Below are 27,794 nucleotides of genomic sequence, written 5' to 3' on the forward strand. Positions count from 1 at the left end.
GATAATATGAATTTTTTAGGTGGTCGGAAACAGGGGGTGGTCGGAAAGTGGGGTAGTTGACTTACTATTCACTGAGCTGGGAAAGGAGGTCCAGAGATGTTTGAATTTGTTTGCAGCGGATGTCAAGATGCTTGGAACAGTGGTATCCTAGAAAAATGCTTTCTAAATCCTTTCTATTCCTCCAAGAGAAGCTAAATATCGACTACCAAGCACTCATTTGTGAATACAGTGAAGGGTGCGAACTCTCCGTTTTGCTCAACCCCACTAAGGAATGGCTGTTCCTTTTTCAGAACTCATTATTGCTCACTCTATCAGTGATTTCGGATGGGTTCAGAGCAATTATTGAAATAGCTACAGGACCTCAACTAATACACAAATCACTTCATAATGACTATTCAGATCCATAGTACCAGAGTTTCACACAAATCAAACTACGGTCTGTTGATTAGATTCTCTAGAGCTCTAGGCCCAATCGTATAATAACCAAGTGCTTTGAGATGTTGAAATGATTTCGCGTATCGGCCTGCTGTTAGACATTAGAAGTTGAATCTATCCTGCTAGTCTAAACTATTGAGCACTTGAAGTTTTGTCTATACAAGTTTGAATCGACGAGTGGTTTCGCTTAATTTCTCTTATTAATCATACAAAATTACGTCGATGGCCTCCTTCTGTCGACAAAGTTTCATTTCAAAGCAACGAATATCGAAAGAGAAGAAGGTGAGAAGGATGAACCGAGCAGTTTGGAAAGGAGATAATAGAACGAGATCAAGACTTTGAAAGTGTGGGGGTGCAGGTGTAATTGCATTGAATATTCAGAGGTTCTATAATGCCATCGTATTCTCAGTATGTGACTAATACGTCATACCTGGTTGATAGACGCGCGTCTTTGATATCGAGATCTTTTGTGTGCTTCTTAAAAGTTGGAAGAGTTTTGACGCGTGCAGTCATATGCGTAGTCCATGCCTTTAGGCTGACAGGTAGAACACTGTACCTACGCAACATTAATATCTGAAGAAGAGTGTCTAATTTACTTGGTGTTCTTTGAGCGTGTATGTGAATCTGTTTTTGTCGTAGCCTGGGGTATCTGTTCAAATCAAATCAGGATGGCGTAGAAGTCTGAATCTGCAATTTTCCTATTTGGTAGGCTTCCCCGGCTGGAAAAACAGAAGACACCAACAGAGGCTGCGTGCAGTAGAGTTCTTGCGAGTCATTTTTGTACTTGTACCTCTACTAATAATGATAATGGTATCTCTTCCAATCCAACGACGTTTGCTCTGTGATTCTCGCTCAAGGACTTGTAATATTAAGGGCGCGATACCGTATAATATGCCAAGGTACAATAATTCATTGATTCCAGAGCTTCGACTTCTCTGCTAACCATACAAGCATCAGATGATGACGAGCAAACGCAAAGCGACAGAGATTGATGATTTCCAACCTCTCATTGAGATCGACGATGATGATAAACACCATTCAGTAGTCGACTTAGACTCAACCAAGTTCGTCAGGAGATTCGAAATCTTATCAACTCGGGTGAGATGAATGTCACAAATTTTCAAAAAGCGATCGGTGTCAGTAGTAAAAGTTATCGTACGTTCACAAGCAAGAGTGGTCATGACGAAGGAAGTGGAAGTAATGTTTACTACAATGCAGTTGCATTCTTGAAGACCATATTACCTTGCTCGCTGGTTTGACGTGAAGCTGATAGTATTGGCCTAAAAAAGCCCATGACGCCAGTCCTAACATTCCCTCTTTGACTACCATATTCCGTTTCATCACCATTGAATCCCACCCCTTCACCACGAACTGCCATGCACTCATCTCCTGCGAAGAAGAAAAGACTCAGTAAGGCGGCAGGACCGTATGATGTCTCGCGTATTGAACTCGGAGGAGACGACACAGGATCAGTTCCTATCTACGACTCGTGCCACGAAATCCGCAAGGAAATCAAGGCGTTCTTTCGAGATGTTTCACCTAACGAATCTGCATTCTGTCGTGAAAGCGCCAAAACATTTCCAGATGGCAGACGAGTCCTTACGAAAACCCTTGACAATTCCATGAAGCAGAAAGATCCACACGGCAATCAGAGTCCTGCTTATAATGCTGCTTATGTGTTCTTCGAGCAAACACGTATCTATGATTGTGAATCAAAAGTCAGGATCATGAAAACTCGGAAAAGAGTTTGGGCGCGGAGAGTAAATATTCCAAGTCGATGTCACGTATCTATGGACCGGATTTCAGAGGGGGGGCATGTTGAGAAAAGTTCGCTTGATAACATGGGGAAGGGGGTAGATCTTGGAAGTATTGCTGTCGATCATGTGCATTGTCGTCGAGGTTTGTAGGGTTTGATCATCGGTAGCTTGACCACAGATCAATGGATCTGCTTTGTTAAAGATAGCATAAGAATCGAATTCTGAATTGAATTTTGTTCTCAACTGCATCAGAGCTCCAAGCACATTCTTTTGTTGATGCACTGCAAAGTATACAGGAAACGAATCCCGCTTCTTCACTTCCGACACGTTACCAATTACAAACAAGACTCCGAACAGGCTAAGAACTGAGCAAAGAAAGCAAGACCTTAACAACAATAGCAACTACTTGAACTGTCTGAGAAGTACTAGATGAGAATAATGGCTATAGTATTTGAGACATTGCGGATTTGGTTGTGCTGTATATATGCAGCTGTTTTCGAATGTTCGCAGGGAAGAGTCGGATCCACCACCGTTTATCTAACCAAGACACCTAGTCTGGTACCGTTTTAATATCCATGAACAACTACTTTTAATATGCATACCGTACGAGTACATAGAAACTATTTATTAGATTGTTGATATGTTATAGTAGTTAGCTCGATGGCTATCTGTACTCTTTGTACAACGCAAGGCCCTACATAAACTTGGCTAAGAAGACATCTACTACCGTATTCGTGCCACGTTCTTCTAGAACATTTCACTATGCTTAAGTCCGCTCCGTCCCGCACCCCTATCAGTTCGCGCTAGCCCATTAGCTTTGGAAATCTATCAACACGTGATATTCTACGGCGAATTCCAGAAGAATCATTGCTTGATCCGTATCCGTCGTTGAAGGCATTTTAGAACAATTCGTTCATATCAAAAACAACTTCTTTCTATGATTTCTCATTACGAAATACCTCATTCATTCTCTCCATTAAAAAATTGTGTAATACTACGATTCCTATACTCTGTTTAAACCTTTTATTGTCACATCATTCCTAAGGGAATTCACCATAAGAATGAGCGCTTCATCGAGAATTGTCCGCAGTGCGGCGCAAACATCATTCATAGGAGGTTTGTTCACATTCATTCCATCCTGTAAATGGAGATTCAATAAAGTACTAACCGCCACTTCTAGCTCGTGCTCTTCAACGATCTTCTCTCAGTCCCACAGCAGCATATTTACGTCGTAATGCTCGAACCCTTCCATCACAGATGCCAGCACTAGCTATTCTAATTCCACGAAGGGGTGTAACGACAGATACTCATACATCAGGAGGGACAAATAGTGCACCACCACCAGGTTTCAATGCCGAACAAGCCAGAAAACCAATCAAAGAGACTCCAATTAGCTCCAATGCGACGTCAAAAGCTGCTGCGAAGCAAGCCGGCATACATGAAATAGACCCCATTCCAAGCAATGAAGCCACTGGAGTACCAAAAACCGATGCTTCTGAAGGTTTGACACTTTCGGAACTGGCTGGCTCAACTGGAAAGTCAGTCGAAAAACCTGATGGCGAGAAAGCAGAGAAAAAGTTGACACTCGGACAAAAGATAAAGAAGGAGGCTGCACATTATTGGGATGGTACGAAATTGCTGGGAACGGAAATTAAGATTAGTTCACGTTTAGCATTGAAGATGGCTGCAGGATATGAGCTCAGTCGCAGAGAGCACAGGCAACTACGAAGAACAGTCCAAGATATGGCACGATTAGTGCCATTTTCTGTATTTGTTCTTGTGCCATTCGCAGAACTTCTCCTCCCAATTGCTCTCAAGCTATTCCCCAACATGCTTCCAAGCACATACGAGGCACAGAAATCAAAAGATGCTAAAGTATCTTCACTTCGTGCAACTAGAAAGGATGTCAGCAATTTCTTGCGAAGTACCTTGAAAGAGACCGGACTACCATTGAGTACAGCAAATGCTCACATTGAAGAATTTGCTCAATTTTTCCGCAAAGTTAGAGCCACTGGTGAAACACCCAGTGCTTCGGAAGTTATCAAGGTTTGCCAGATATTCAAGGACGATCTTACTTTGGACAACTTGTCTCGCCCCCAACTCGTTGGTATGTGTAGATACATGAACCTTAACACTTTTGGTACCGATACCATGCTTCGTTATCAGATTCGTCATCGTATGAGACAAATCAAGAGAGACGATCGTGCTATCAGCTTTGAAGGTGTAGAAAGTTTGTCTGTCCCAGAACTTCAGGTTGCTTGTCTCAACCGTGGTATCAGGACTCATGGAATGTCTCCTGGTCGTCTTCGCGATGATCTTCAAGCCTGGTTAGAATTGAGACTCAAGCATGGAGTTCCCTCTACATTATTGGTATTGAGCAACGCTTTCATGTATGCTCAAGGCAAGGAGGCTGAATTTTCAACCCAAATCGATGCACTCACTGGTGTTCTATCATCCATTCCAGAGGAGCTGTTCCATGAGATTGAGCTTGAAGTTCACAATGCAGAGGGTGCTGCCACTAACAAACAACGTCTCGAGGTCTTGAAGGAGCAACAAGAGCTCATCGAGGAAGAAAACGAGCAAAACGAGGAGAACACCGGGGAAGGCAGAGCCACTCCTCAAGATAACGAAGATATTGATGAAAAGGAAGAGAGACGTATGGAGGCCAAAGATGGAGTAGAGATGGATCAAGTGAGTGAGGCAATTGCTGCCGAGAAAGATGGAGAACTATTAAAGCAGGAAGATAGCAAGGCAAGAAAAGAAAAGCCATAAGCTTAATCTGATGTGTATATTTGAACATTCTTCTCACTTGTTGTTATAAAAGCTATAGCATTACTGGATCTGGTTTACGCATGGATTAAATGGATTGGATGGGAATGCGATAGAATTTTACAGTTATAGACACTGATTGCTATGATTGTGCATCAGAATACACAGCAGCACAGCGCAGTATTAAAATATCAATCAATACCAAGTCTTTTAGTTTTTTTTTTAATAACCCCATTCAATTTACCTTTATGGGTTACCTACTTTGGTCTGCCTAGGTAGGTGATAGTCTTCGTATAATATACTCTGAACTAAAAGCTATGCTTGTGAGAGTCGTGAGTTCTTGACCACTGTGAAAACGCCAAGCGCTCCCATTGATGGATGACATCGGTCCGCGCCTCTCTTTGACAAAGCTTCCATGATTATTGCATAGGAAATCCCCCCAAAAATAATTCACTACAATTATTCTCACCACCTTTTGAGTACAAATTAAGACAAAATTCGTATTACAACTCATCAATATCATCAATCCATAATACACAAAAGTTTATTTGAGCATAGTTCATCGAAACCATTTGTATAGCAACAAGCCTTCTACGAAACCAAGCTTCCCTACCCTACCCAACCCACGAAAACAAGCTCCGATTGCCCCGCGCACTTCAACTGCGAAGATGGACCACGACGATTTCGCCAATATCGAATGGCAGAATAATCAGAGAGGGCATTCGCAAAGTGATGATGAAGGCGAAGGACCAGACACCCACATGAAAAGTGGTGAAATACAAGCTGGCCCAAATGCAGATGCTCTTGATCTAGCGGGCGTCGGAGAAGGGGTTCTAGAGTGTACCGTTGGGTCACCTATCAAGGAGAACGATGGGACTAAAGATGCATTTGTTTCGTATCTTGTTACTACGCATGTTCGTCTTTACGGAAATATCGAGGGGCGCAGGACGATTTACTGATTTGATATGTAGACTACGTTTCCTTCTTTTCAAAAGCCTACGACGACGGTTCGAAGACGATTTACGGATTTTGTGTTTCTATACAATACGCTTTTTAGGGAATATCCGGCATGTGCTGTTCCTCCTCTACCAGACAAGCATAAGATGGAATATGTCCGAGGCGATCGATTTGGAGTCGATTTCATGCAAAGGCGAGCCAACTCTCTCGCACGTTTCCTCACCCGGCTCACTCTTCACCCTGTTCTCCGTCGTAGCGCCCTTTTGATAATCTTCCTGGAAAGTTCGGACTGGAATGCGACAATGAGGTCGCGCCCTTCTCGAGGCGCTTCTCGAGATGAACAAGCTGCAGGAGTCTTTGACAACTTCACGGACACATTTATAAATGCCTTTACCAAAGTCCATAAACCCGATCAACGGTTCATAGAAGTCAAAGGAAAGTCCGACAAATTGGACGAAGATCTCGGGCACATTGAAAAAATTGTTGCTCGAGTAGCTCGTCGTGAAGGCGATTTGGAGACGGATTATAAAGATCTCGCCGAACAGTTTCAACGGTTAATCAACCTTGAGCCCGGAATTGAAACCAGTATTCACGGATTCAGCGCTAGTGTAGAAGATACCAGTGCGGGAATTAAAACATTGAAGGACCATACAGATCAAAATTATCTTGGAAGTTTGAGGGACATGCAGGCTTATAGCACGGCGGTCAAGAATTTATTAAAAACTCGCGAACAGAAACAACTCGATTTTGAACAATTAACTGAATATCTTGCAAAATCCACCAATGACCGGGATCAGCTAGCCTCATCTCATGGTTCTGGAGCCCTGACTGGAGCAGGCGGGTTTATTCGCTCGAAAATTGAAGATGTGAGAGGAGTTGATCATGAACAATCTCGCAGAGAAAGATTACGAAGATTGGAATTGAGGATAGAGGAATTGACAAAGGAAGTAGAAGATGCGAAGAAAACGACGGAAGCTTTCGATGAGGAGGTTGTAAGAGAAGTGGCGGATTTTGAAAGGATTAAGAGGGTGGAGTTTAGGAGTCAACTGGGGGCTTTGGCGGATGTACATAGGGAGTTTTATGATGGGGTAGCGAGGATTTGGGAGGGTTATATTAAGGAGATGGGGGGTGATTTGGTGGTTGGGGAGGTGGAGGCTTAGGGTGGGAGTAGAGAGATGTCGAAATAAGGGAAGAAATTGAAGGGGGAAATAAAGAAGTAATGCAATAGGGTAATGCAACAGGAAGAAAGTAGATGGATGACTGTTTGTCTTGTCTTGTCTTGTCTTGTCTTATCTCATTTGATGGGACTAGATTTCCGAATTGATCGATTGATTAATTGATCGCAAGAAAGTACCTACCTAGGCGTTTAATGGTTCCGGAGCACGCGATTCTTATCATGGAGAAGAATGGAGATGATGGGATGGGGATGGGGATGGGATGGGGTGATGGGTTGATGGGTAGGCTTATGGTTATAGTTTTGAATGGCGGCGGGTTTACATTATGCGTTTAGGTAGATGAGAATAATGATATATACATACATACACTCATTTGACGCATATTCGTGACTTGATGAGGTTTGGATTGTGAAATTCTGAGAGTCTGGACTCTGGACTCTGGAGGATTTGAGAACTGAGATTTGAGATTTGGGTAATGTTTTGATTGGACGATGGTGATATGTAGTAGGTGGATAGGTAGGTGGGTAGATAGGTATTTTGAAATAGGGGGTGGTTATTGGATGATGGGTTTGGAATTTGAGCGGGTTGGGTGGGTAATAAATAGTCTTTACTCTGGGATTTCATGGATGAATTCGTTATAGATCAGAAAACAAGATCTAGATATACTACTATTCCCCCTCCTTCATTTATCCGTGGACCAAGTGAGGAAACCAGATTAGATATGAAGTAAAGTAACGCTATTCCAAACCATTCCACCCTCGCACCCGGAGTTGTGAGACTGGGGTTCGTACAGTACATACCTAGTACCTACATCACTATGCATCTATTTTATTGATTTATATCAGTACTCATCTAGCTAACTAACTAATTCATAAACATCTCGTTAGATATTCCACGAGTTTGCACGCCTATTTGCCACACCCATCTACTAGTGATTAATCACCTGCAGCCCCATATCCTCCTCCTAGTACTCAAAATCCAATATCACATCCCGTCATATCATACCACATCACACTACATCACAACAAACAGTTTCACTATACAATACAGTCCAACGAGCATGATTACAACTTAGATGTTGAGATAAATACTCAGTATCTAATAGATAGGTAGGTTAGATATCGAGATATACAAAGAAGAATGGCACTTAACAAGCATTCAATCCAACATTGCATTCAGCATTCAGCATTGTATTGTATTGTATTATCCTATCATATCTCACCCATGCTATATCTCTTTTACAAGAAGATACATATCCAGCCATCCAGCATCAATCGATCCCATAAAAACAAGACGCCAACTATGACCTATGCATGGATGCATACCATAACTATCATCGACTCATCACCCGCTTTTCTCTCAACTCTCAATTACCACTCGTTCAATTCAGTTCTGTTATTCTTTTTCTGATATTCAAAAAGTAGGCCTTCCAATCCATTTCATATCATTTCAATTCTCTATCTCCATGCCGAATTTCCTATAACAATACTGCTTGCCACCCACAACCTATATAACAACTCCATCACTTATTCAACGGTTTTTTCTCATCCTTCACATTGACCACGCTCTCATCATCACTATTATCGTCATCATCATCTCCAACAACATGCTGTCCACTTCCGCTACCCGTTGCCTCGCTCTCCCCATCATCCTCATACAGTTTCTTTTCTCTTTCATCACCCCCATCTCTGTACTCATCATCTTCATCATCACTGCCCGCAGCAAATGCATCATAAAGCTCACCCGCTCTCCTCTTTCCTCCCTTCTTCATACTCATTTCAGTATTACCAGCTAATGCTTCCGCTTCATCATCCTCGAGGAGATCAAATTCCCATTCATCTCTTGGGTTGTTGCGAAGACGCTTGCGGCGCGCCATGTAGAGGTATACACCTAGACCTGCGCAGAAAGCAGCGATGAGACCCAAAGCACCGTAGATCCAGATTTGGGTTTTGGAAGAGACACCAAATGTGGGGAGGAAAGAAGGAATCCATGTTGAGGGAGTGGTAGTCTCTGATTCTGCGGGTGCAGTGGAGGTAGGAGAGGTTAGCTCATCTTCTGTACCTGACGGTTTGGCGTTGATAGGTCTATCGGGGTGGTCAGATGGAATACTTGGAAGTTCACTGGTTGGGGCTGCGGGGTTGGTTGGAGCTGCTGTTGCAGCTGATGTGACTCCGGCAATGGTAGTAGTGGCAATTTCGGCGTGATTATCATCGTCATGTTCTGTAGGCATTGGGAATACGAGTGCTTTTTCGGCATCGATAGACTCTCCCCATAATTTGAGATGCCAATCCGTGAAAGTTCCGTTATGTTCGTTGACTAAAGCATCCCTGACAGTGATGGTCCAAGTTCCAATACCAGATTCACCCCTATGCACTTATTAGTAAAATGTTACAAATTGGTCTTGGATCATATTCACCAGTGAACGACAGACATGAAAGTCCAATCGTCATATCCCTCGGGCTCAGAATCATAACGTCGTGACGCAGAAAGATGGCTAACTAGCTTGTCTGGACTGACCAAGTCGACGCTCAAATCTCCTCGCTTAGTGTGTGCAATATTCATTGTAACTTGGACATGCTCCAATCTCTCTAGATTTGCTTCTTGTAGCATTTCCTTGGTAACTTCAAAGGAAACTGAGATACCGTCATCTCCTTGAGGAATGGCTTGATTGACATGAATCCAAGGAGAATAGAACCAAGCTTGAGGCTTAACATTCTTGAAATCTTTTGCGGCTTCGATTGTGGCCCAGGTATCAATCTTTCCGTATCCAAAAGTATGACTGAATTTCTTTCCAATGGTTGTTGTTTGCCATTCACCAGTATCAAGATCAACCGGCAAAGCAGTTGACATGACGAGGTATTGCATATCTCTCCAGCTGAGATCTGGTCGGATTTGCAAAACTAAGGCAAAAATTCCGGCTGCTAGAGGTGCAGCAGCGGAAGTACCACCATGTGCATCAGAACAAGCGTTTGCACCAACATCGGTTGTGTGCTATAGCATGGTTAGTCTTTGTTCTATGTAAATTGGGAGTAACACCTACAATTGAATCTCCACTTCCACTACTGTATGTCACTACAAGCTGAGCAGAACACTTCTCAGAATAATACGGGTGTAGACCCTTTCTATCGATCGCTCCAACTGTGATACTGTATATACTGTTGGTATAACCATCAAAATTACAATTGTCTTCATTCGCAGCGCCATTTCCAGATGCGAACACATAAATTGATCCCAATCCACCACGTCCTTTCTGGACTGCGTTTACCATAGCCCTCTTGATGAGTATACCTGGAGCATCCATCGACTTTCCATCATCAGGAGGGCCCCACGAGCAAGAATAAATCTGATTGTGCTGATATGCGTAATTCATGGCGACGGCTTCATCGGCATCTGTAATCATCTTGGATAAAATACGAATTCCAGCAATTTTCGAATCGTAGGCAACTCCGACACCACAAACATTGTTTTTGACAGCGGAGACTTCACCAGCACATCGTGTACCGTGCTTGTCATCCGATAATCGAGGTTTTGGCTCCAGAGTATTCTCGTTGAAATCGTATGAGCCTTCGGCGTAGTAATTGGCCTTCAAATCATTGCTGTACATGTCTAACCCATCATCTACGATGGCAACAATGGAGCCTGTGCCAGTGATATTCTGCATCCATACGTCGGTAACATTCACATCGTGTCCGACTTGTACTGGATTATACAAATGCCATTGATCTTTGAATATTGGATCTTGAATCCCCAATGCCTTTTGAACGGCTTGTTGTTTCGCAATCGCAGCATCGACCGGCGGTGTGGTCTCTTGTCGTTTATCGACTGCGTATCCTTCAGGCGCGGACCGCATTAAGCCTCTCTTCTCCATTCTAGCCTTCAACTTTTGTTTTTGGGCATACTTCACGGTATCCAGAATATCAAAGTCGCCCAGCTCTCGCTTCCGCCTCTTCCGCATCTTCAAAGCTGTATGTACAACATCTTCATCTTGCTTGTGTGTTGAGAAAACGTGGTGATCCTCCAATTCTCCCAGTTGGCCATCGTGAGATAAGCCCAGTCTCCCTGCGACTTGTACTGGATCTGCGGTAGAATCAAGGTGTAGGACATAGTAATCTTGAGCATCGTAATTTCGTGGGCGTAAATTTACAGCATTTGCCAGAACCCCCAGACCAAATAGGCCGATGAGTGTGTGTAATTTCATGTCGTGTTATAACGTCGCGAGTTTCGACGCTGAATTGATGATCAAATCCCTTCACACCCCGAGAGTAATTATAATCAAACGGAATCTCTTAACGGTGTCGCATGGGTGATACTCTTCTTCTTTTTTTCTCTTTCCACTCTCGACTAATAATGTCAAATAAATTATTGGACGTGTAACAATAAAGTGTTCAATTGAAGGGACAAAGGACTCGTGAGTTCAGTAGGTTGTTGATTAGGTGGTATCAAGCCTTACTTATTACTACGGAGTGCCGATGGATGCAAAGTAAGCAAGACGCAATGATTTGTCTTCGCCACAAAGGATGTACCGTAACAGCGAGTAACGTCCAAGACGGTGAAAAGAAGAGCAATACTGTAGGAGACGTTTGTGAATTGTCCGTGAGGAGGAATGAGACGGTATTAAATAAACAAGCAAATGGACAAATGACTTTAAGTTTGATCTGATGGTGATCCTTCACGTTTTGACTTCTTTGATGTTTCGCAGTTGTTCTAGGTTGGTGTTCTTCAAAAGGAGGGTCGTGGTAGTAGCTTTGGAGTGGGAGATGGGCGTGCTCGAGACGTGGTGGGTTGGTAGGTAGATAGATAGATAGATAGGTATGTCTGTCGGTCGGTCGCTTTTTATTAGTCCCCTTGCCCTTGGGCCCTCTGGGATAGGATCAGGACAGCTAGTGGGATTAGGAGAGAAGATCAGAAACAAAATGGAGTTATACGATGTTATGGGTTTTCGATGGATTCCCTAGCTAGTACGGGAGTGCAGATTACAGACGGTGTACTTTTGGCACAGATTTCGATTCGCATTGTGGACGGAAGAGAAGGAGACCACCTAAAGGGACTAATAACTATTGCATACGATGTTTCATGAATAATAATATTTTGATAACAAAATGTTGTAATAGCTACCTAGATACATTTATCTAATTTGGACGTAGGTAATATCAAGCTTCGCCAGCACCTGCGTAGACTGCTAGATATACATAGGTAAGTATGTAAAATTATATATAACCAACTTATATATGACTAACTATATATATCGCATAGTTATATACGCTGTACTCGAGTAGGTAATCATCAAATTCAATCTTCTGTCTCTCTTGAGGGCGGCTTACAAGCGTGTATGTGAACTAGGTAAGCCAAGATAGTCCTAGAGTCATTGGTCCCTCAAACTCAAATCCATATATCAATTAAAGTATGCTTTCGAATAGGTATGCTCCTATCAGGTAACAAGAGTTGGATCTGTAGCCATCACTTCAAGACATCTGAAGTAAGATACACACACGTATATATACATAGCTACATTCCCTCCTATCTACAGTTTCAGGGTCTGGGTACGACGACAGCAGGCATTTGCATTTGAGCTGTACGTTCAAAAGTTTCCCTCTCATCTCATCAAAATCTTCATGGCTTTACATCCCACTTTGCTTATACTTGATCTAGTCTATGTCTTGTTCCATACTTGTACTTCCATACTTCCTCACAGTATCGTGGTAGTAGGTACTAACTAGGTAGTCTCGTCGTGTGGGGAATGAATGTGCTTGAGCAAAATTGAGTCGAGGTGCGCGAGGTACTCAAGTTTCAATAGTTCCACAGATTCCATGCTTCATATGCATGATAAGATCTTACTAGGTACTTACATCAATTCTCTCTCTCATACAACAGCTGTCGATTTCGACATCTTCCGCCGGTACCTACATGCCAGAGTCATGTTTCGCACACTAGCTTGGTTCATTGGCATCCACAATTACATACATACAACTTCTTCATGCCGCTTTTCAACGAACTGCTTCACACTAACGGTGGTCCAACCTCAACCCAACAACTCGAAAACCCTGGATGAGCTTCCTCGACTTCGTGTCCTTCGTGTCTCCGTGTCTTCGTGTGATCCAATTGATCTGTGCCAACCTAGTCAATCTCCAAAGCAGCAGTCCAAATTGTATGCAAGGCCTTTTACCGCTAATGCCGGGATTTCCAAGGGTTTTGGTGAGCTCTGCCATGAAAAAGGAAAAAAAGAAGAACGAGGCATTTGATAGAACAAGAGGCCGAAGGTGAGTGAATGTTGTGATACCCAGCCTCCGCGATTTCTCACCATCGAGTCAATCTTTATTTTATCAGATCCTGCGGTTTGCATATCCTCTTGCTCTTGCTATCCATCCGCATCTCGCGCTAATCATGTTATCACATTTCGAGTGAGTTCCAAAATCGTGCCTTCACTGATATACCCGGCGCAAACCTCGAGTAAGGATAATTTGATGAAGGCAGTGAAGATAAATTATCAGCTCATAAACTTCAATACACCACCAACAAAGACATCGCCTTTGGGTCCCACTTTGTGAACCTAGACTTGAATATTGATTCTCAGAGAAACATTATCCTTGAATTTCTAGGAAACTTTTAAGGTTCATTTTCACACCAACTTGTCTAGAATTGGAAGGCAAGAGTATTCGTCTCAATCTCCAAAAATATGGCAGCTCCATATTGGGGGCAACTGCCTCCTCCAAAAGTCTCAAGGCAAGGCTCAATTGGCTCTGCTGCAGATCCAAATTCAAGAAAGAACAGTCTATCTGTTGATACAAAAAAGGACCGACTTGCCTCTCAAGATCCAAGACGCAATCGAGAATCGACCCAAACAGAAGCTCCTACGATATCTACACAAAGTCCATTTGCTTCTCCAGTTGCTTCAACCTTTAGGGGAGATGGTCTAGCCCCTCGACCTCCATCATTTCCATACGATACTCCCGGCACATCCTACGATAACGATTACTTAGAGAAGAGGAGAAGGCGCGGCGAAAGTCGGAATAAAGACAACCTACGCGGATTTAACCAGACTATTTCTCCGCCAATTGCTGCGAATAAACCTAGAGCATCTCCATCAGGTAGCTATAACGAGCCTGTGGCTAGTGGACCACTGTTCGCGGATCAAACTCCACCGAGATCGAGACCAGCTCGCAAATCGGATGGTGCCGATACTATAAAATCTCAGGAAACGAACTGGGAAGTTCTTGGCACATCATCTCCTATCAGTGAAAGAGACACCGTTCAAAGATCTGGTACAACTGGTAGAGGCGACGGTAAGGGCTACTCGCGCAGAGGAGGTCATACATCGAGTGGAGAACGGCCTAGGCGTAGTCAGACTTCTGATTCACATACTAGAAAAGCTTCATATTCTGAAGCGGCAGAGGCCCAAGGACGGAAGGAGTGGGCATCAGACAGGTCTCCTTTACAAAGATTGGAATTGACTCTTGATAGCATCACAAAAGAGGAGAAGCGAGCACGTGTAGAAGAGGCGGAGCGAGTAATTAAAGAAAAAGAAGGAAAACCGACCCGCACTGTGGACCAGCCCACACAAAACACAGTCCGCTTCAGAAATCGTCCAGTTGCCAAGGCTCCTGAGGGTGGTTTACAACCAGAAAGACGACCTGTTATCGCAGAAAGCCTTCCACGGACTTCAAGTATTAAATCGCAAGAAAGCTTCACGCGTAGTGGATCTGCGCTGGAAAGGGTACCAATTACGTATAAATCACCTCCAATTGGTGTTATCCAGGAAAGGAGTCCCATTTCTAGTCGCGATATCGAGAGCAGTTCAATCCCACAACGCACTTCCAGTAAAAAACAAAAGGCCGGTATACCGACAGTGGTTGGAGCTGCAGCTGCTGTTGAAACTTCTGGTCCTCTTTACCGAAGCAAAAGTAATAAATTAAGAAAAGATCCACCACCAGATCATTGGAGCCGACGCCAGAGTGAGACAAACAGGCAACTTGAGGACACCGTGCTACCTAATCTTGCAACAGATCAAGAAGTTCTACCAATTCATCGGAGAGCAACAGAGCCCATTTTATCTAGAAACCTGCCGGTTCGTGAACCAGAGTTTCGTGACGAGTCTCCGTACGACTCCGAAGAAGAGATGAGAGGTGTTTCTTTTAGGCGAGGATCGAAACGAAAGACGGAGCAGCTAACTGGGCAGAATCAGTCTTTGAAGCATTCGTCATCTACCAAAAACAATCGGAAAACAAGCTCTATTTCTTCAAAGGATTACACATTTCCGCCTGTAGCTGGTGATGGTACCGTTGATCGAGAGGAGCATCATCATCATCATCATCATGACCATGATCATCACAGTTTTGGTGAAATCTTTCACCATCATCATAACTACGAGCCAGGGAAAGGATTATATGCTCCCTCGCAACGACTTACTGAGTGGAAGAAGGGCGAGAAAGCTTTGTTGGCAGGTGCTTTGTTAGACCTTGAAGACGAAGCAAGTGAAAGTGACATAGGTCCGAAGGCGGCGTGGTGGGAAGCTGGTCCTAGTAGGAAACGCTCTGTCAAACAGAAGAAGGCTGAAGCCTATGACGGGGAATATGATGACAGTAATGGTACAGTACCTTTAGCTTTTGGTTCCATGGAAGACTGTGCCGGTTGTATTGCTGAGCAGCATCTATCATCCAAACCTCGCAGTTCTACTGGATTTGTTAAGTTGCGACCGAAACACAAATCTGGTTATGCGAGCAAAGTGATTGCTGCGAACCAATCACCTGACAAACAGAAATCCCCTCCTATCCCCCCTACTCCAGATCATTCGCTAACATGTGCAATGCGGGTCATCCGCGTTCGTCCTGATGTAGCTCCTACTAGATTTAAACCACCTTTGTTCCTAAAGTGCGGACCACTTCTACGTTACCATGGTATACGTACCGAAAAGACATCCAGTCGTTCAGTGGCTCGTGGTCCTTTACCAGAGCGTGAAGTCTGGAGAGGAAGTGTCATGATTGTAACTCAAGACTCAAGTTCATCCTACGAACTTGCTCCAACACTAAGACTGTTCTTGCAGCCCGTGGATTTAATGCCACCGCCGCCAGCACAAGTTGATGGTCAAGATCTTGCTCCCGAGTATATTGACCCTATCGCAGGAATGACTAAGATTGGACGAGATGGTAGGACGCTCTACACTCGCCCTGTTGAGCATCTTCCAGAAGAGCAAGATCTTTCAAAGATCGAAACAGATGATGGATTATTTGAGTCACATCGAACCAATCTTGATGGAGGCGCAGATACAAAACGGGCACGCAAGACACAGCAATATGACGGAGAAAAGGCTGGGAAGTTTAAAGAAGTGCGAGGTTTTCGTTTGCATGCAGACAAGGGCTTCACGTTCTGGAGATTTAACATTGAAGTAGAATTGCGCAGCAAGCAACAAAGAATTGCTTATCGAATCAATCGTGGCCCAGCTACCGGTTTTTGGGTTCCAGCTCGTGGGCAAGCAATGAATATAATGTTCTATAGCTGTAACGGCTTCACCATGGATGTTCATCCAAATGACTTTAGTGGGCCCGATCCTTTGTGGAGAGACGTTCTTAATACCCATCAAACACAACCATTTCATGTCATGCTTGGAGGTGGTGATCAGCTGTACAACGATCATATGATGGAACGAACGACCCTCTTCAAGGAATGGCTCAATATCAAGAACCCTATTCGTAAAGAGGCCTTACCTTTCACACCAGAGATGCAGGACGAAATGGAGCACTTTTACCTGGACAGCTATTGCATGTGGTTCTCTCAAGGTCTCTTTGGAGTTGCCAACTCACAAATTCCTATGATCAACATTTTTGATGACCACGATATTATTGATGGATTTGGTTCGTATCCTGATAGCTATATGAAATGCCCGGTTATGTCTGGCTTAGGAAGCGTGGCGTTCAAGTACTATATGCTCTTTCAACAACAAAGTAGTATCGATGAAGGCGAAGATACCGAGCCTAGCTGGATCCTCGGAGCACAACCAGGACCATATATTCCTGAATTAAGTCGAAGCATCTTCACAGGTTTAGGCCGTGGCATTACATTTCTTGGCATAGATTGTCGCACCGAACGAATGAACGATGAAATTGTTACGGCTGAAACGTACACGAAGATATTTGACCGACTAGAGAAGGATATCATTAAGGGTCAGACAAAGCATCTCATTGTTTTACTGGGGGTTCCAATTGCTTATCCAAGAATGGTCTGGCTTGAAACTCTGTAAGTAGATTTCAGTGGTCTATTCTCTTTTCTAACAGATTTATAGCCTCACTTCCAAAGTCATGACGCCTTTGAAGGCCATGGGCCGTGCTGGTTTGCTCGGAAAAAGTCTCATGAATCATTTTGATGGTGGGGTGGAAATTCTCGATGACCTCGATGATCATTGGACTGCAGCTCATCATAAGGAAGAGCGAAATTGGTTGATTCAAGAATTACAAGATTTGGCAGCCGAGAAGTCCGTTCGAATCACTATTTTAGGGTATGTATAACTTCTTCATGATGCTCAGAGAGAAGGCTGACATGAGCAGTGGTGATGTCCATCTCGGTGCTATTGGCCAATTTTATTCAAATCCCAGATTGAAAATTCCTAAGGATCACGATTATCGTTACATGACAAACATCATATCTTCAGCAATTGTCAATGCGCCACCACCGGATATGCTAGCTGATATTCTAAACAAACGTAACAAAGTACATCATTTTGACGCAGACACAGATGAGGACATGATTCCAATCTTCACTCATGATGTGGATGGCAAACCTAGAAACAATAAACGTCTACTTAACCGTCGAAATTGGTGCTCTATACGGGAGTATAATCCAGCTCTAACTCGTCCCAGTTCACCAGACGCCACTACTTCATATGATGGCAGTATCTCACCAGTACCTAGACGCGGCCTATTGCGTCGCTTTACTACCAAAGGCCCTTCATATCGTCCTGATGCACCACCCTTGTCAAACGCTTCATTTTTCAATAGACGCCCGTCATTCTCACGCCCGTCATTATCTTTGTCTCGTCGGAATTCCACTGAATCCGCAAGACCAGGTAGCCTGAAGAGAACACTATCTTTGACAAGAAAGGATTTCACAGGACTTTTCCGACGAAAGAGTAAACGTCGAGACTCGGGTGGTATCAATGGATACGGCTCAGAAAGTGAAGACGATCTATCATACAACCCGAATCTTGATGGTCCAGCAACTATGCGTGGTGGAGCAGGCGACGAATATTATGCGTTTGAAAATGAAGCTCCTCGCGCAACTTCCTACTCTGAAAAACATGCCGCAACTTCTGTCGCGGGAAGTCAACCACAAGAACCGGTTTTTGAAAGGAACAAATTTCACCGTACTCCAACCGGTTTATCTGAGAAACAAATTCGAAAGGGCAATTACCAAAATATCAATCTGGAAGGTGGATTAGATATTTGTTTGAATGTAGAGGTCAATCAGAAGGATCCAGCGGGTATCACTATGCCATACAGACTTTTAGTTCCGGCGCTTTGGTATGAAGATGATATGGGTGATGAGGCTGCAAAGAGGAAGAGAGAATATGATTTGGTTTTGTGGTTGAAGAAGAAGAGGGCGAGTAAGGGACAAAAGGTAGATAATGGAAAGAGACTTGTAATGGCAGAGGATAGTGCGTAGAGGATGGTGATAGGGGTGAAATTGAAGCGAAAGTGAAGAAGGAACGGAGGCAGAAGGGAGATGAACGATGAGGTTTACGACGATACGAAGACTAATGGATGAAAGATGGAGCGAGCGAGCCAGAAAAAAAATATCACGATACCCCCCTTCCTGGCCGAGAAATATCTACTATTTTGCTTGGCGTATCTTTTACTCTTTTCTTTTTCTTAACATTTTTTCGTGTTGTGGTACTTGGGATTATTGCTAGGACTGATTTGGGGGGGGAGTGGAATAGTGGGATGGGATCAAACCTGCGGATGGGAGAGGGATTATCGAAATAGTATGATTTTGTGGGTTGATGGATAGATGGATGAATGGAAAGAAGAATGGATGGTTTGTTACAGATGAGATGGACTATTAGGTTCAATCGTGTGGGGAGATGGGATGAGATGGAACATTCAGGTTTGTGGTCTTGTAGATACCTATCTAGGTATAGGTAGGTAAGTACAGAGAGAATTACATGGGAGTGAAGGGAAGTAGATAATGAATTCATGATTTGAGAATGTTCTTTTCTGGAATGTAACTATGGGCTTGGTGATTGTTTTGTCGTAAGATCTGCCGGTATTAGGCTCTACTACGCCATATTTCGGCACAAGATGTTTTCCAAATTTCAAGCATACGATGCAATTTTAACACTCTTCGACCAGATGGATGTTGGAGACTGCTCTTCCCTTACCCCGCCATCGCAACTCATACAATACCTTGATTATTGATGTGCTATACTATTATTATTGTGTGATCATCCACGCCCTGCGGAGTAGATTGTATGTATGCATGCGTATATATGTGCTAGCCACCCTTGGGTATACCTAATGACCAAACGCCTCCATCTACTATTCCATGCCATTCAAAGCAAATATTCAATCTCACTCGTGAGATCAAGCACTATACTGGATTACTTAGTCGCCATCATGATGAAAAACGCTAGCTTCCTCATCTCGCAATCATTGTGGTGTATTTTCCTCACCAGGCGCCAAAACCTTGACACTTCTTCTCCTTTCAACCACAGGACCACTACCTCCCCCCCCTCCCCCAAAGCCTAATGCAACTCTCACACCCTCCACAGCCCGACTCTGACTTACTTCCCTGACATCCCTCCTCACGCTCTTCCCTCTATCCCATCTACCCATGCCTGCAAGACCTGCCCCGGCAGTCCGTTCCTTAACCTCTCTCTCCAACTCCCTAGCTCTCTTTTCCTTCCTCTCCTCTACCAATTCTTCCCTCCATTTTCCCTCTAGGCAGGGATGCATACAGCCCTCTAACGGGCACATCCCTCCACTATATCTATCGCCCTGATCGCCATGCCATTCTCCCATACAAGCTGTATGACCACCGTGTCCACAACCACCACAATACCACCAGGTTTGTGGCCCCTGACTACCCAGTACATCATCCCCATGCTGACAAATCGGACAAGCCATGATTGGATTTCGACAACGGGGACAGGACCATTCTGAGCCAGGGACGAGCGGATCGTTTTCAAGAGGTTTGTTACATTCTGTACAGTAGAAGCCGATACTGACTTGTTCCTGCGTAGACGCAAAAACGGCAGAGTAGAGCGGAACGCACAGGTTTCGGAGAAGAGTTGCTTCGTAGCAGAGTTGCATACTCATCAGTCGATGGTTGTATTGGCGGAGGATGGCTTCGGCATGAATTGGATCAATGACATCAGGAGGAAGGAGACGTCGAAGTAGGAGGACCATTGCAGCTGCGTTCAACGCGCCAGTTTGAGTTTCGAATTCGATGGCGCGTTGCACAAGAGTGGCAGGGTTTAGTGGAGGGATGACGAATTCGGTGTCATTTTCGCTGGGCCAAGGAAGAAAATCCGTTTCAATGAGGTTTGGATCGGAAGAAAAGGTTTCAGAGGCGGGTTCAATTGCCTTCGGTGCTGGAGGAACTTTGCGATGTGTTTGGACTGGCGAAGTGACTTTTGGTGCTGGGACTACAATTTTGGGTAGTGCTTCAGATGGATTCTCGATGGATTCGTCGGATGGGCGAGAATGGAGACTCGATGTAGTCTTAGAATTTCCAGCAACATTGCCTTCCCAACTAGAAACTCTCTCTCGTAAAGATTCATCTCTCCTCACACTATGCGCATCGCTATCCGAACCCCCACCAAGGTACTTAGATTGGGAATCATTTGACGTCGAAAACATTTGAAAACTCTCCCCAGAATCATGCCGAATGAGACCCATTCTTTGAGCGTAACTATTTTGTTCCGCGTAGTCTAAACGAAGAGGCTGTTTCTTGGGAGGAACAAAGTCGACGGCTGGCTTGAAAGCGTCCATACCATAAAAGTCATAACCTTCTACACTCGACATTGTCTGGTCAGAAGTAAAACTGCCGGTCACTGGTACTGGTATTGGCTCACGAGCTGTCGAGGTGACGGGTAGTGGAAGTACCAATGTGTCATTTTCTACCATTGGTGTATTTATCGCTTCTGACATTTCTGCAATAGAATCCATGACAGGGCGTACAAGTGGCGTTGTCACGTTTGATGTGCTTTCAATCTCATCCGCAATGATTGATCTCACGGCCGGATGAAGGGCCACTTCATCTGAGGCTGCAGGACGTTGATTCTTTCGGGGGGTCTTTTCATTTGACTCATCAAGTTCATCAACCTTTGCGGAGCTGTCAATACGTTTTGGTCGGGAATCCTTGCGGGAGAGATTCTGCAGTCTGTGCTGGCGATGAAACTCTGCACGCCTGACTAGTAGAAGATCCATCGTGAAACCAAGGAGTCTCCACGTTTGAGCCAGCCGATAATATCTGGCGTACTCGGCACCCTTAGCAAAGTGTTCTATGGTTGCTGAAATGGTGGCATTCAAAGGAGTGCTATCGGCTGCCTCAACGGTGTTCTTCATCAAATATTCCAAATAACATCTAGACATATATTGGTATTTCGCACGCTTTGGTGTCGAGGGAGCATGGCCAATAGCCATAATTTGTTGGGGCTTATAAACACCAGTAATTTGAACAGCGTCTTCTAGTCTCATCACTCTACTGTCGGCCATTCCTGTCGGATTTGGTTGAGTAGTGCTCAGGTTCTGTGTAAGTCGTCCACTATGCTGTCCTCGATGATACTTTCGTCTTCGTGGGCCTAGAAAACTGCCAACAACATCCTCCTCAGAGTCACTATGACTTATAGCAAAAGACGGGGCATTTGAGTGTTGCTGAGAGCTCGAAGATAACTCTGGAGAATTAATAGAAGGCCGAAGGCGTTTAGGAGCTTGTCGTTCCTCCATTAACATCAATACATCACCTGTAGGAGAGAAAGAAAATGTTGATAAACTTCTACGATCGATAACCTTTGGTGAAAATGCGACATCCGTTTGTACAAAGTGACCGTCTTTATCAACGCTCCACAAAAGATCTCGAGTGCTCCAAAGTATGCCCGTGGGCGCGCTATTTGACACCTCGATTTCTTTGAATGGCATGGCAGATCTCGCAATATCCCATAAATGTACCGTCGAAAATTGGGCTCTATTGACGCTGGTGTCATCATAAGAAACAGCTACTTGGGCAACTCTCTTCCCCTGGCCTGTGGCTGTCCAACAAGCGGGTCTCCAACAAACATTCGAAATGGGCGCGGGTGTGGTAAAAGAATATCGAGGCCTTTGACCCCTCTCTGACTTTGACATATCCCACACATGACATTGCTGGTCTTTGCCTCCACTTATAATATGATCTCCATCCGGATGCCATGAAATTGAAAAGACAGCACTATTGTGGGCGGTTATCTTCATAATGGGAGCAGATGACTTTCTGAAGTCCCATTTCTGTAGGATTCCAGCATCTGTAGAGCAAGCAAACTCCATGCCATCCGTTGGCGACCATTTTACATCTCTAACAGCATCTGCGTTACATCTATAGGTGGCCACACTTCGACGCGTGTCACGTAAATCGAAACACTTGACAGATCCATCCTGACTGGCTGATAAGAACCAATTCCCCTTGAAAGAATTGATCGCAAGTTTGTGGACTTGTCGAGGGTGTTCCTGAATTCGCGCAAGCTCGAATCCTTCTCCTCCTGCGCGATTGAGGTCATAGACTGTTATCCTTCCATTGCCGCCTGCTGTAACTATCGTAGAGCTGAATTGTGTATGAGACCATCGAACGGCCCTAATATTAAGTTGGTCTGAAGTAGCTGCCGCACCATCATGCCCTGTGGGGTATGCAGATATCGAGGTACGAAGATCAATATCTTCTGTAATTTTCGATCCTTCTGTTTTGACGATCTTGAAGACTTTTGGTCCAGCTATAACGGCGCGCGAACCATCCGGTGCGCGACCAAGACATGACAGTGGTGCGCCTGCTGAATAAACCGTACCCTGTGAAGCAGTCGGTCGGAGTTGAGGCGAGTCATTGTTGGTGTCGGAAACCTCGACAGCAGTAGCAGTTTGTCCAAGTAATTTCCTCATTATCTTTCCTTTGTTCATGTTTGCAGGTTACAAATGTACGTCCTCAAGGAGGCATCCTAAATTCGATACTGAGCAACATTTGAGTAGTGAATAAAATGATAATATTACCTAGGTAGGAGGTAGGTATCCATCATATTAGGTTTATTCTAAACCTTTGGGACCTTTTACTAATGGTGCTGAAACTGCCGACCCAAAAAGTAACTAGGCTCACCGCCCGAGGAATGTTACCAATTAACACAAACACAACCAAACACAACCAAACACAACCAAACACAACCAGACACAGCACCAAAACAATGCATCATCTTCCCGTATGTCAATCATTCCGTATATGCCCGTCTTGTATCTTTTCGCCTTGAAAGCTTTTTGTCTTCTGGACACTACAGTAATTGTGTTACAACAATATGATCTATTAACCTTCCCAGAGCTTCCTGTCTCCAATGAAGATATACGCTATATATGGTGACATCTCATGAAGCATTTCACAAAGGGGGCCATTGCAGTCTCGATGATTAACCGCTAGCTATAAAAACATAACATCCCCATGTGCATTTTGTAACCCGACAAATGCTATCATGGCTTCCATTTCTCTCCTCTCTATTTTACAAGACCACTTACAGTGTGCTACCTACCAAACCATTGGAGAATATGTTGGAGTCAAGATCAACTCGACATCATTTTGCGTATTCACTACCTCGCAGTATCCTTGAGTTCTCTCCAATTCGTGTCTCCAATTTCCGACAATAAATTGAGCATCCAGATAGTCTTTGGGAGCTCCTCGTGCGGCCATAACATCCAGTTTGCTCCGCAACAAGTACTGAACATCTAAAGCCTTGAAAGCTGTCTGATGTCCCGATGGACTAGGTACCACGAGAGTTTGTTGATGATTTCGTATATCTCGCGGAGTACCATTTGAGCCTAGTTGATTTGTTAACGCTCAATGCAAGATGAAATCTCATCAAATATTTACCTGGTGCAATTAATTCTACCTCGATGAGTCTTGTTTCTGAACATCCATCGTAATTGGGTCCAGTCTTGACAAATATCTTCATCACGTCTGCAACAAGTCGAGATTGAGGTATTACCAATCTATCAATGTCAGAAAAAGTTTGGAAGTCGAATGCTCATGGCGATTTACCTGCTCTCTGGCTCAATAATTTGCCATATTTTCTTCATTGAAGTGTCTACCACTATATCAACATTGTTTGTATCACGAGCGCTGCCACAGCACTTAAGAGCAAATGCTCCCATTAAAGCATAATTGATATTTCCCCTTTCTAACAGCCGAATGACGAATTCAGCTGCTGAGATGAGATTGTTAATGGGCGGACTAAGTTCTAGCTCATCGTCCGAGTCGTAGTCGACTAAATTATATCTCGAAGCCATTTGCGAGTTTTATGTTGAGGGATTTAAAGGATTTTAAGAAAAGAGAAAAAGAAGGCTATAACCAAAAGACTGAGATGATTCTCCAAGCGTTACAATGTTTTTGGAGGGAATAGCTGGTAAATGTGTCAAACATTCGCCATTTCATGCATTCGATTTGATGAAAATCGGGGAGAGATCCTCCTTATCATATAATCCAACAACATCTGAATGATGAGTCAATCGCAACCATAAGGCAGGTCGGACGACCTTGTTTTCTTCGGCTTTGAAGGAGGTCAAACGTCGGCAAAGGTTCCTCGCTTTGCCAGCAGGCAGGTAGGCCAGAAGATTCTTTGATTGCCCAGTAAAACTGCCCCTTCTGGGCAAATTCGTCGATAATGTCTTGCCTCTATCAATTTTCTGTAGCCTGCCACCTATATTCTATGCCTTGTATGTTACCGCTTCGACTTGTTTTGCAAAATGTGCAATCATTACTCACTTCCTGCTCCAGTATGTAGCAATGGTCAAATCACCGGTGCAATTACTACTGTTCTTGATGAATGTAAGCATCTTTGATATCATTGTAAGCCTTTTTTGCTCAACCGAAAATTGTAGGATCAACTCATCGTTAGAGTGGTCGTGGTTACCAACAGCCACACCAAGCGGTCCACCAAGATTACGCGCGATCCTACTACATATCCAACCACAGCCACAACATTGCCAAACTTGTCATCTTGTGTTGGTTTCGACCCAACCAAAGCTTTTGCCTGTGTAAAATTGTGTTAATGAATGGGTTTAAATGAGTATCGCCTGCATTTCAGCATTCAAAACCGCCATCTTCCACTGGCCCGCCAATCTTAAGCCCCAATTCAAGAAGGCACCTATTACAGGTCTAGATTCTAGACCTTACGCATGGTTTTAGTATGGCCATTACGAAATTCTGCAGTAAACACGAACCCAGATAATGGTTATGACCAAGGCCGGAGTCCTGTCTTCTCACCAAGGAGGTAATGCAAGCATCCCCCTAAGTCCCCTTCCAGCATCTTTCGTGCTTCCCTGTTCAATTTCGATTGTAAATCGACGATGTCCACGTCAGGTTGAATAACTCTTGTTTCATTGATGAAAGAGAAATACGTTCCGTACCACCTTTATTAATGTTTTCATACAAATTCGGCCCCCGGATACAGATTTCAAAGATAGGTAAATGTGGCTGGCTCGGCCTGCTGCCAAAGTGTTGTGGAAAAGGCATCAAAAGAAAAAGCGCCGAAAGAAGAATAATCCCAATTACTCTGCTTCAAAGAAACAACCTAGAAGCAGTCGAGATCGCTGGTGGTCAGGAAAGGGACGAGATAACCCTCGAGAACAGAGATGGTGGTCAGAGGCAGGGGCAAAGATAACTTCAGAAGAAAAGGCTATGGAGATGAGAAGTATAGCAGACAAAGCATCGAGATTAAGGAGACAAGATGCAGAATTCGCCAAGGAAAAGGAACGATTTGAGGAGAAAGCCCACGTCGCCAAAAATGACCAGAGAGAGGCTGCAGAAGTGTTAAGAGAGAAGCACTTGGATGTAAAAAGAGATGAATCTGAGTTGAGGAGGCGTGAATCGAAATTGAGAAGGGATGCATCTGAATTAAGAAGGGAGAAATCTCACTTGAGAGAAAAATACGCGGCGATTCGAGCTAAAGAAGAGAAAGTCGAAGATGAAAAGGCGTCAATTCGAGAAGAGAAGAGGAACCTTCGACTTGCAAGGGAAAGATTGATGGAGTATAGCGAAAGAGTGAGAGAAACAATCGATAGGGCGGTGGATTATGTAGGCGGGTACCATGAAGAAGACGAACAGTTGCCGACGAAGCAACTGTGGATTCGACGAATATTGTTCATGTTTACTGGCTTTCCTATCATCGGTTTATATTGTAAGTCTATGCCACTATTTTGATCAGCATACGAGATAGGTTGCTAATAAATGTGCAGTCGTCGTTTTGACGGGTTGCATGGCCAATAACGTGATATCCCGAGCCTTCTACACAATCAATGTATTTAGCGGCGCATCTGACGAGTTCATCGTCCCGAATTTTCGAGTTGGTTACTTTGGTACGTACACACTCTACTTACCTATTCTATATACACATACACACATACATATATATCCCAACCCATACTAACCCAACTTCAGGAGTCTGTGCCATCATTCCCAGTACAGGTAAAGACGTTTGCACCCCCAATTTTCCCTACGGTCGAACCGCCAGCAGTGCCGCCGCCATGGTGCAAGCCGCACTCTTCAAAGGAAGCACCGACACGTCTACTGCCGAAAACATCGAACTCGCAGTCGGTATCCAACAAAAACTTCTACCTCTAATCCTCGTACCTTTCTTTGCTTTCAGCATCGGAGTCCTCTGGACGATCTGGACTCTTCCCACCTCCAAAATGGCATCCGCAATCTTGCAGTGGAGCGCGGGTAATATGATGAGTGCAGCGGGGAGTATCAGTACTGCCGGAGGAGCAATCCAGTTTGTCACGAGCAGGAGCACGGGACAGCAGATTAGTAGGGGCGTTCCGTTGCAGATTGGTCAGTATGTGATTGCGTTGGGGTGTTTGGGGTTCGCGGCTATGGTGGGGTATATTGATAAGAGGGGGAGGAGGAAGGCGCACGAGGGATTTAAGATGCGGTTCCAGGTGGAGGGATTGAAGGTGTAATAAAAGGGGTTGCGCGTGGAGTGTAGGAATTTGGGAGGTTATTGTAATGAGTCTGGGTTCTTGTAAGTTGATTGCTGCATTTTCTTTTTTAAAGCATTGCGTTTTTTATTTCTTTCTTTCGATGGAGGAGATTTTGTAATTTATGAGTAGTCTAGTGTGATTAAGTTCTTTCGAATCTGCTTTGATTTGCATGGTTGGTCCATACCACAATTGAACATTGTATCAAGTGGATTTCTCGATTGCAGATTTACTTTTAGTACATTGATTTCCTAATCTTCTATCCTTACTTACTAGCATTAACCAAAACTTCTCATATATCCTTCCGATAGTTGAAATCTCATAAGTAAACTGTTGATATCATCATGGGGATGATGAAGTCAATATAGTACTATAGTTCACATTATTATATTACTTAAGGTTTTAAAAACTAAAACTATAAAATATATTACTATAGTATTGAAAAAAATTAGCATTAACATTAATATAATCATATAATTCCTATTCTAATACTAACAATTCTTTAAAGTCACTAAATT

At 43.9% G+C, this 27,794-nt stretch overlaps 8 protein-coding genes across 8 annotated transcripts; 5 read left to right on the forward strand and 3 right to left on the reverse strand.

Annotated features, from left to right (window-relative positions):
- Positions 1-1,811: 1,811 nt before the first annotated feature.
- EAF01_002438 (uncharacterized protein) lies at positions 1,812-2,342 on the forward strand (the record flags this gene model as incomplete). The annotated part of the gene is made up of 1 exon (XM_038910690.1): positions 1,812-2,342. One exon carries the CDS (start codon positions 1,812-1,814, stop codon positions 2,340-2,342), a length of 531 nt encoding a protein of 176 aa, XP_038773612.1.
- A 753-nt stretch (positions 2,343-3,095) lies between these two features.
- Positions 3,096-5,190, forward strand: EAF01_002439 (uncharacterized protein). The gene is made up of 2 exons (XM_038910691.1): positions 3,096-3,308; positions 3,373-5,190. Exons 1-2 carry the CDS (start codon positions 3,254-3,256, stop codon positions 4,962-4,964), a joined length of 1,647 nt encoding a protein of 548 aa, XP_038773613.1. The 5' UTR covers positions 3,096-3,253; the 3' UTR covers positions 4,965-5,190.
- Positions 5,191-5,629: 439 nt separating this feature from the next.
- On the forward strand, positions 5,630-7,078 carry EAF01_002440 (uncharacterized protein; the record flags this gene model as incomplete). The annotated part of the gene is made up of 2 exons (XM_038910692.1): positions 5,630-5,875; positions 5,933-7,078. 2 exons carry the CDS (start codon positions 5,630-5,632, stop codon positions 7,076-7,078), a joined length of 1,392 nt encoding a protein of 463 aa, XP_038773614.1.
- Positions 7,079-8,615: 1,537 nt separating this feature from the next.
- Positions 8,616-11,291, reverse strand: EAF01_002441 (uncharacterized protein; the record flags this gene model as incomplete). The annotated part of the gene is made up of 3 exons (XM_038910693.1): positions 8,616-9,459; positions 9,510-10,084; positions 10,134-11,291. 3 exons carry the CDS (start codon positions 11,289-11,291, stop codon positions 8,616-8,618), a joined length of 2,577 nt encoding a protein of 858 aa, XP_038773615.1.
- A 2,475-nt stretch (positions 11,292-13,766) lies between these two features.
- Positions 13,767-18,742, forward strand: EAF01_002442 (uncharacterized protein; the record flags this gene model as incomplete). The annotated part of the gene is made up of 3 exons (XM_038910694.1): positions 13,767-17,320; positions 17,367-17,579; positions 17,629-18,742. The coding sequence occupies 3 exons, from the start codon at positions 13,767-13,769 to the stop codon at positions 18,740-18,742; spliced, it is 4,881 nt and encodes a 1,626-aa protein (XP_038773616.1).
- Positions 18,743-19,725: 983 nt separating this feature from the next.
- Positions 19,726-23,220, reverse strand: EAF01_002443 (uncharacterized protein; the record flags this gene model as incomplete). Its single annotated transcript, XM_038910695.1, has 1 exon — positions 19,726-23,220. One exon carries the CDS (start codon positions 23,218-23,220, stop codon positions 19,726-19,728), a length of 3,495 nt encoding a protein of 1,164 aa, XP_038773617.1.
- Positions 23,221-23,830: 610 nt separating this feature from the next.
- Positions 23,831-24,588, reverse strand: EAF01_002444 (uncharacterized protein; the record flags this gene model as incomplete). The annotated part of the gene is made up of 3 exons (XM_038910696.1): positions 23,831-24,120; positions 24,173-24,291; positions 24,341-24,588. The coding sequence occupies 3 exons, from the start codon at positions 24,586-24,588 to the stop codon at positions 23,831-23,833; spliced, it is 657 nt and encodes a 218-aa protein (XP_038773618.1).
- Positions 24,589-25,768: 1,180 nt separating this feature from the next.
- On the forward strand, positions 25,769-27,258 carry EAF01_002445 (uncharacterized protein; the record flags this gene model as incomplete). The annotated part of the gene is made up of 3 exons (XM_038910697.1): positions 25,769-26,477; positions 26,536-26,655; positions 26,738-27,258. The coding sequence occupies 3 exons, from the start codon at positions 25,769-25,771 to the stop codon at positions 27,256-27,258; spliced, it is 1,350 nt and encodes a 449-aa protein (XP_038773619.1).
- Positions 27,259-27,794: the final 536 nt, after the last annotated feature.

Source organism: Botrytis porri, assembly GCF_014898465.1.
Source record: "Botrytis porri strain MUCL 3234 chromosome Unknown BPOR_003, whole genome shotgun sequence".
Lineage (NCBI taxonomy): Eukaryota > Fungi > Ascomycota > Leotiomycetes > Helotiales > Sclerotiniaceae > Botrytis > Botrytis porri.

Coding starts and splice junctions, on each gene's coding strand:
- EAF01_002439 (XM_038910691.1), top strand. CDS start 3,254: ATGAGCGCTTCATCGAGAATTGTCCGCAGTGCGGCGCAAACATCATTC. Junction 3,309..3,372: donor GCAAACATCATTCATAGGAG/GTTTGTTCACAT, acceptor CGCCACTTCTAG/CTCGTGCTCTTCAACGATCT.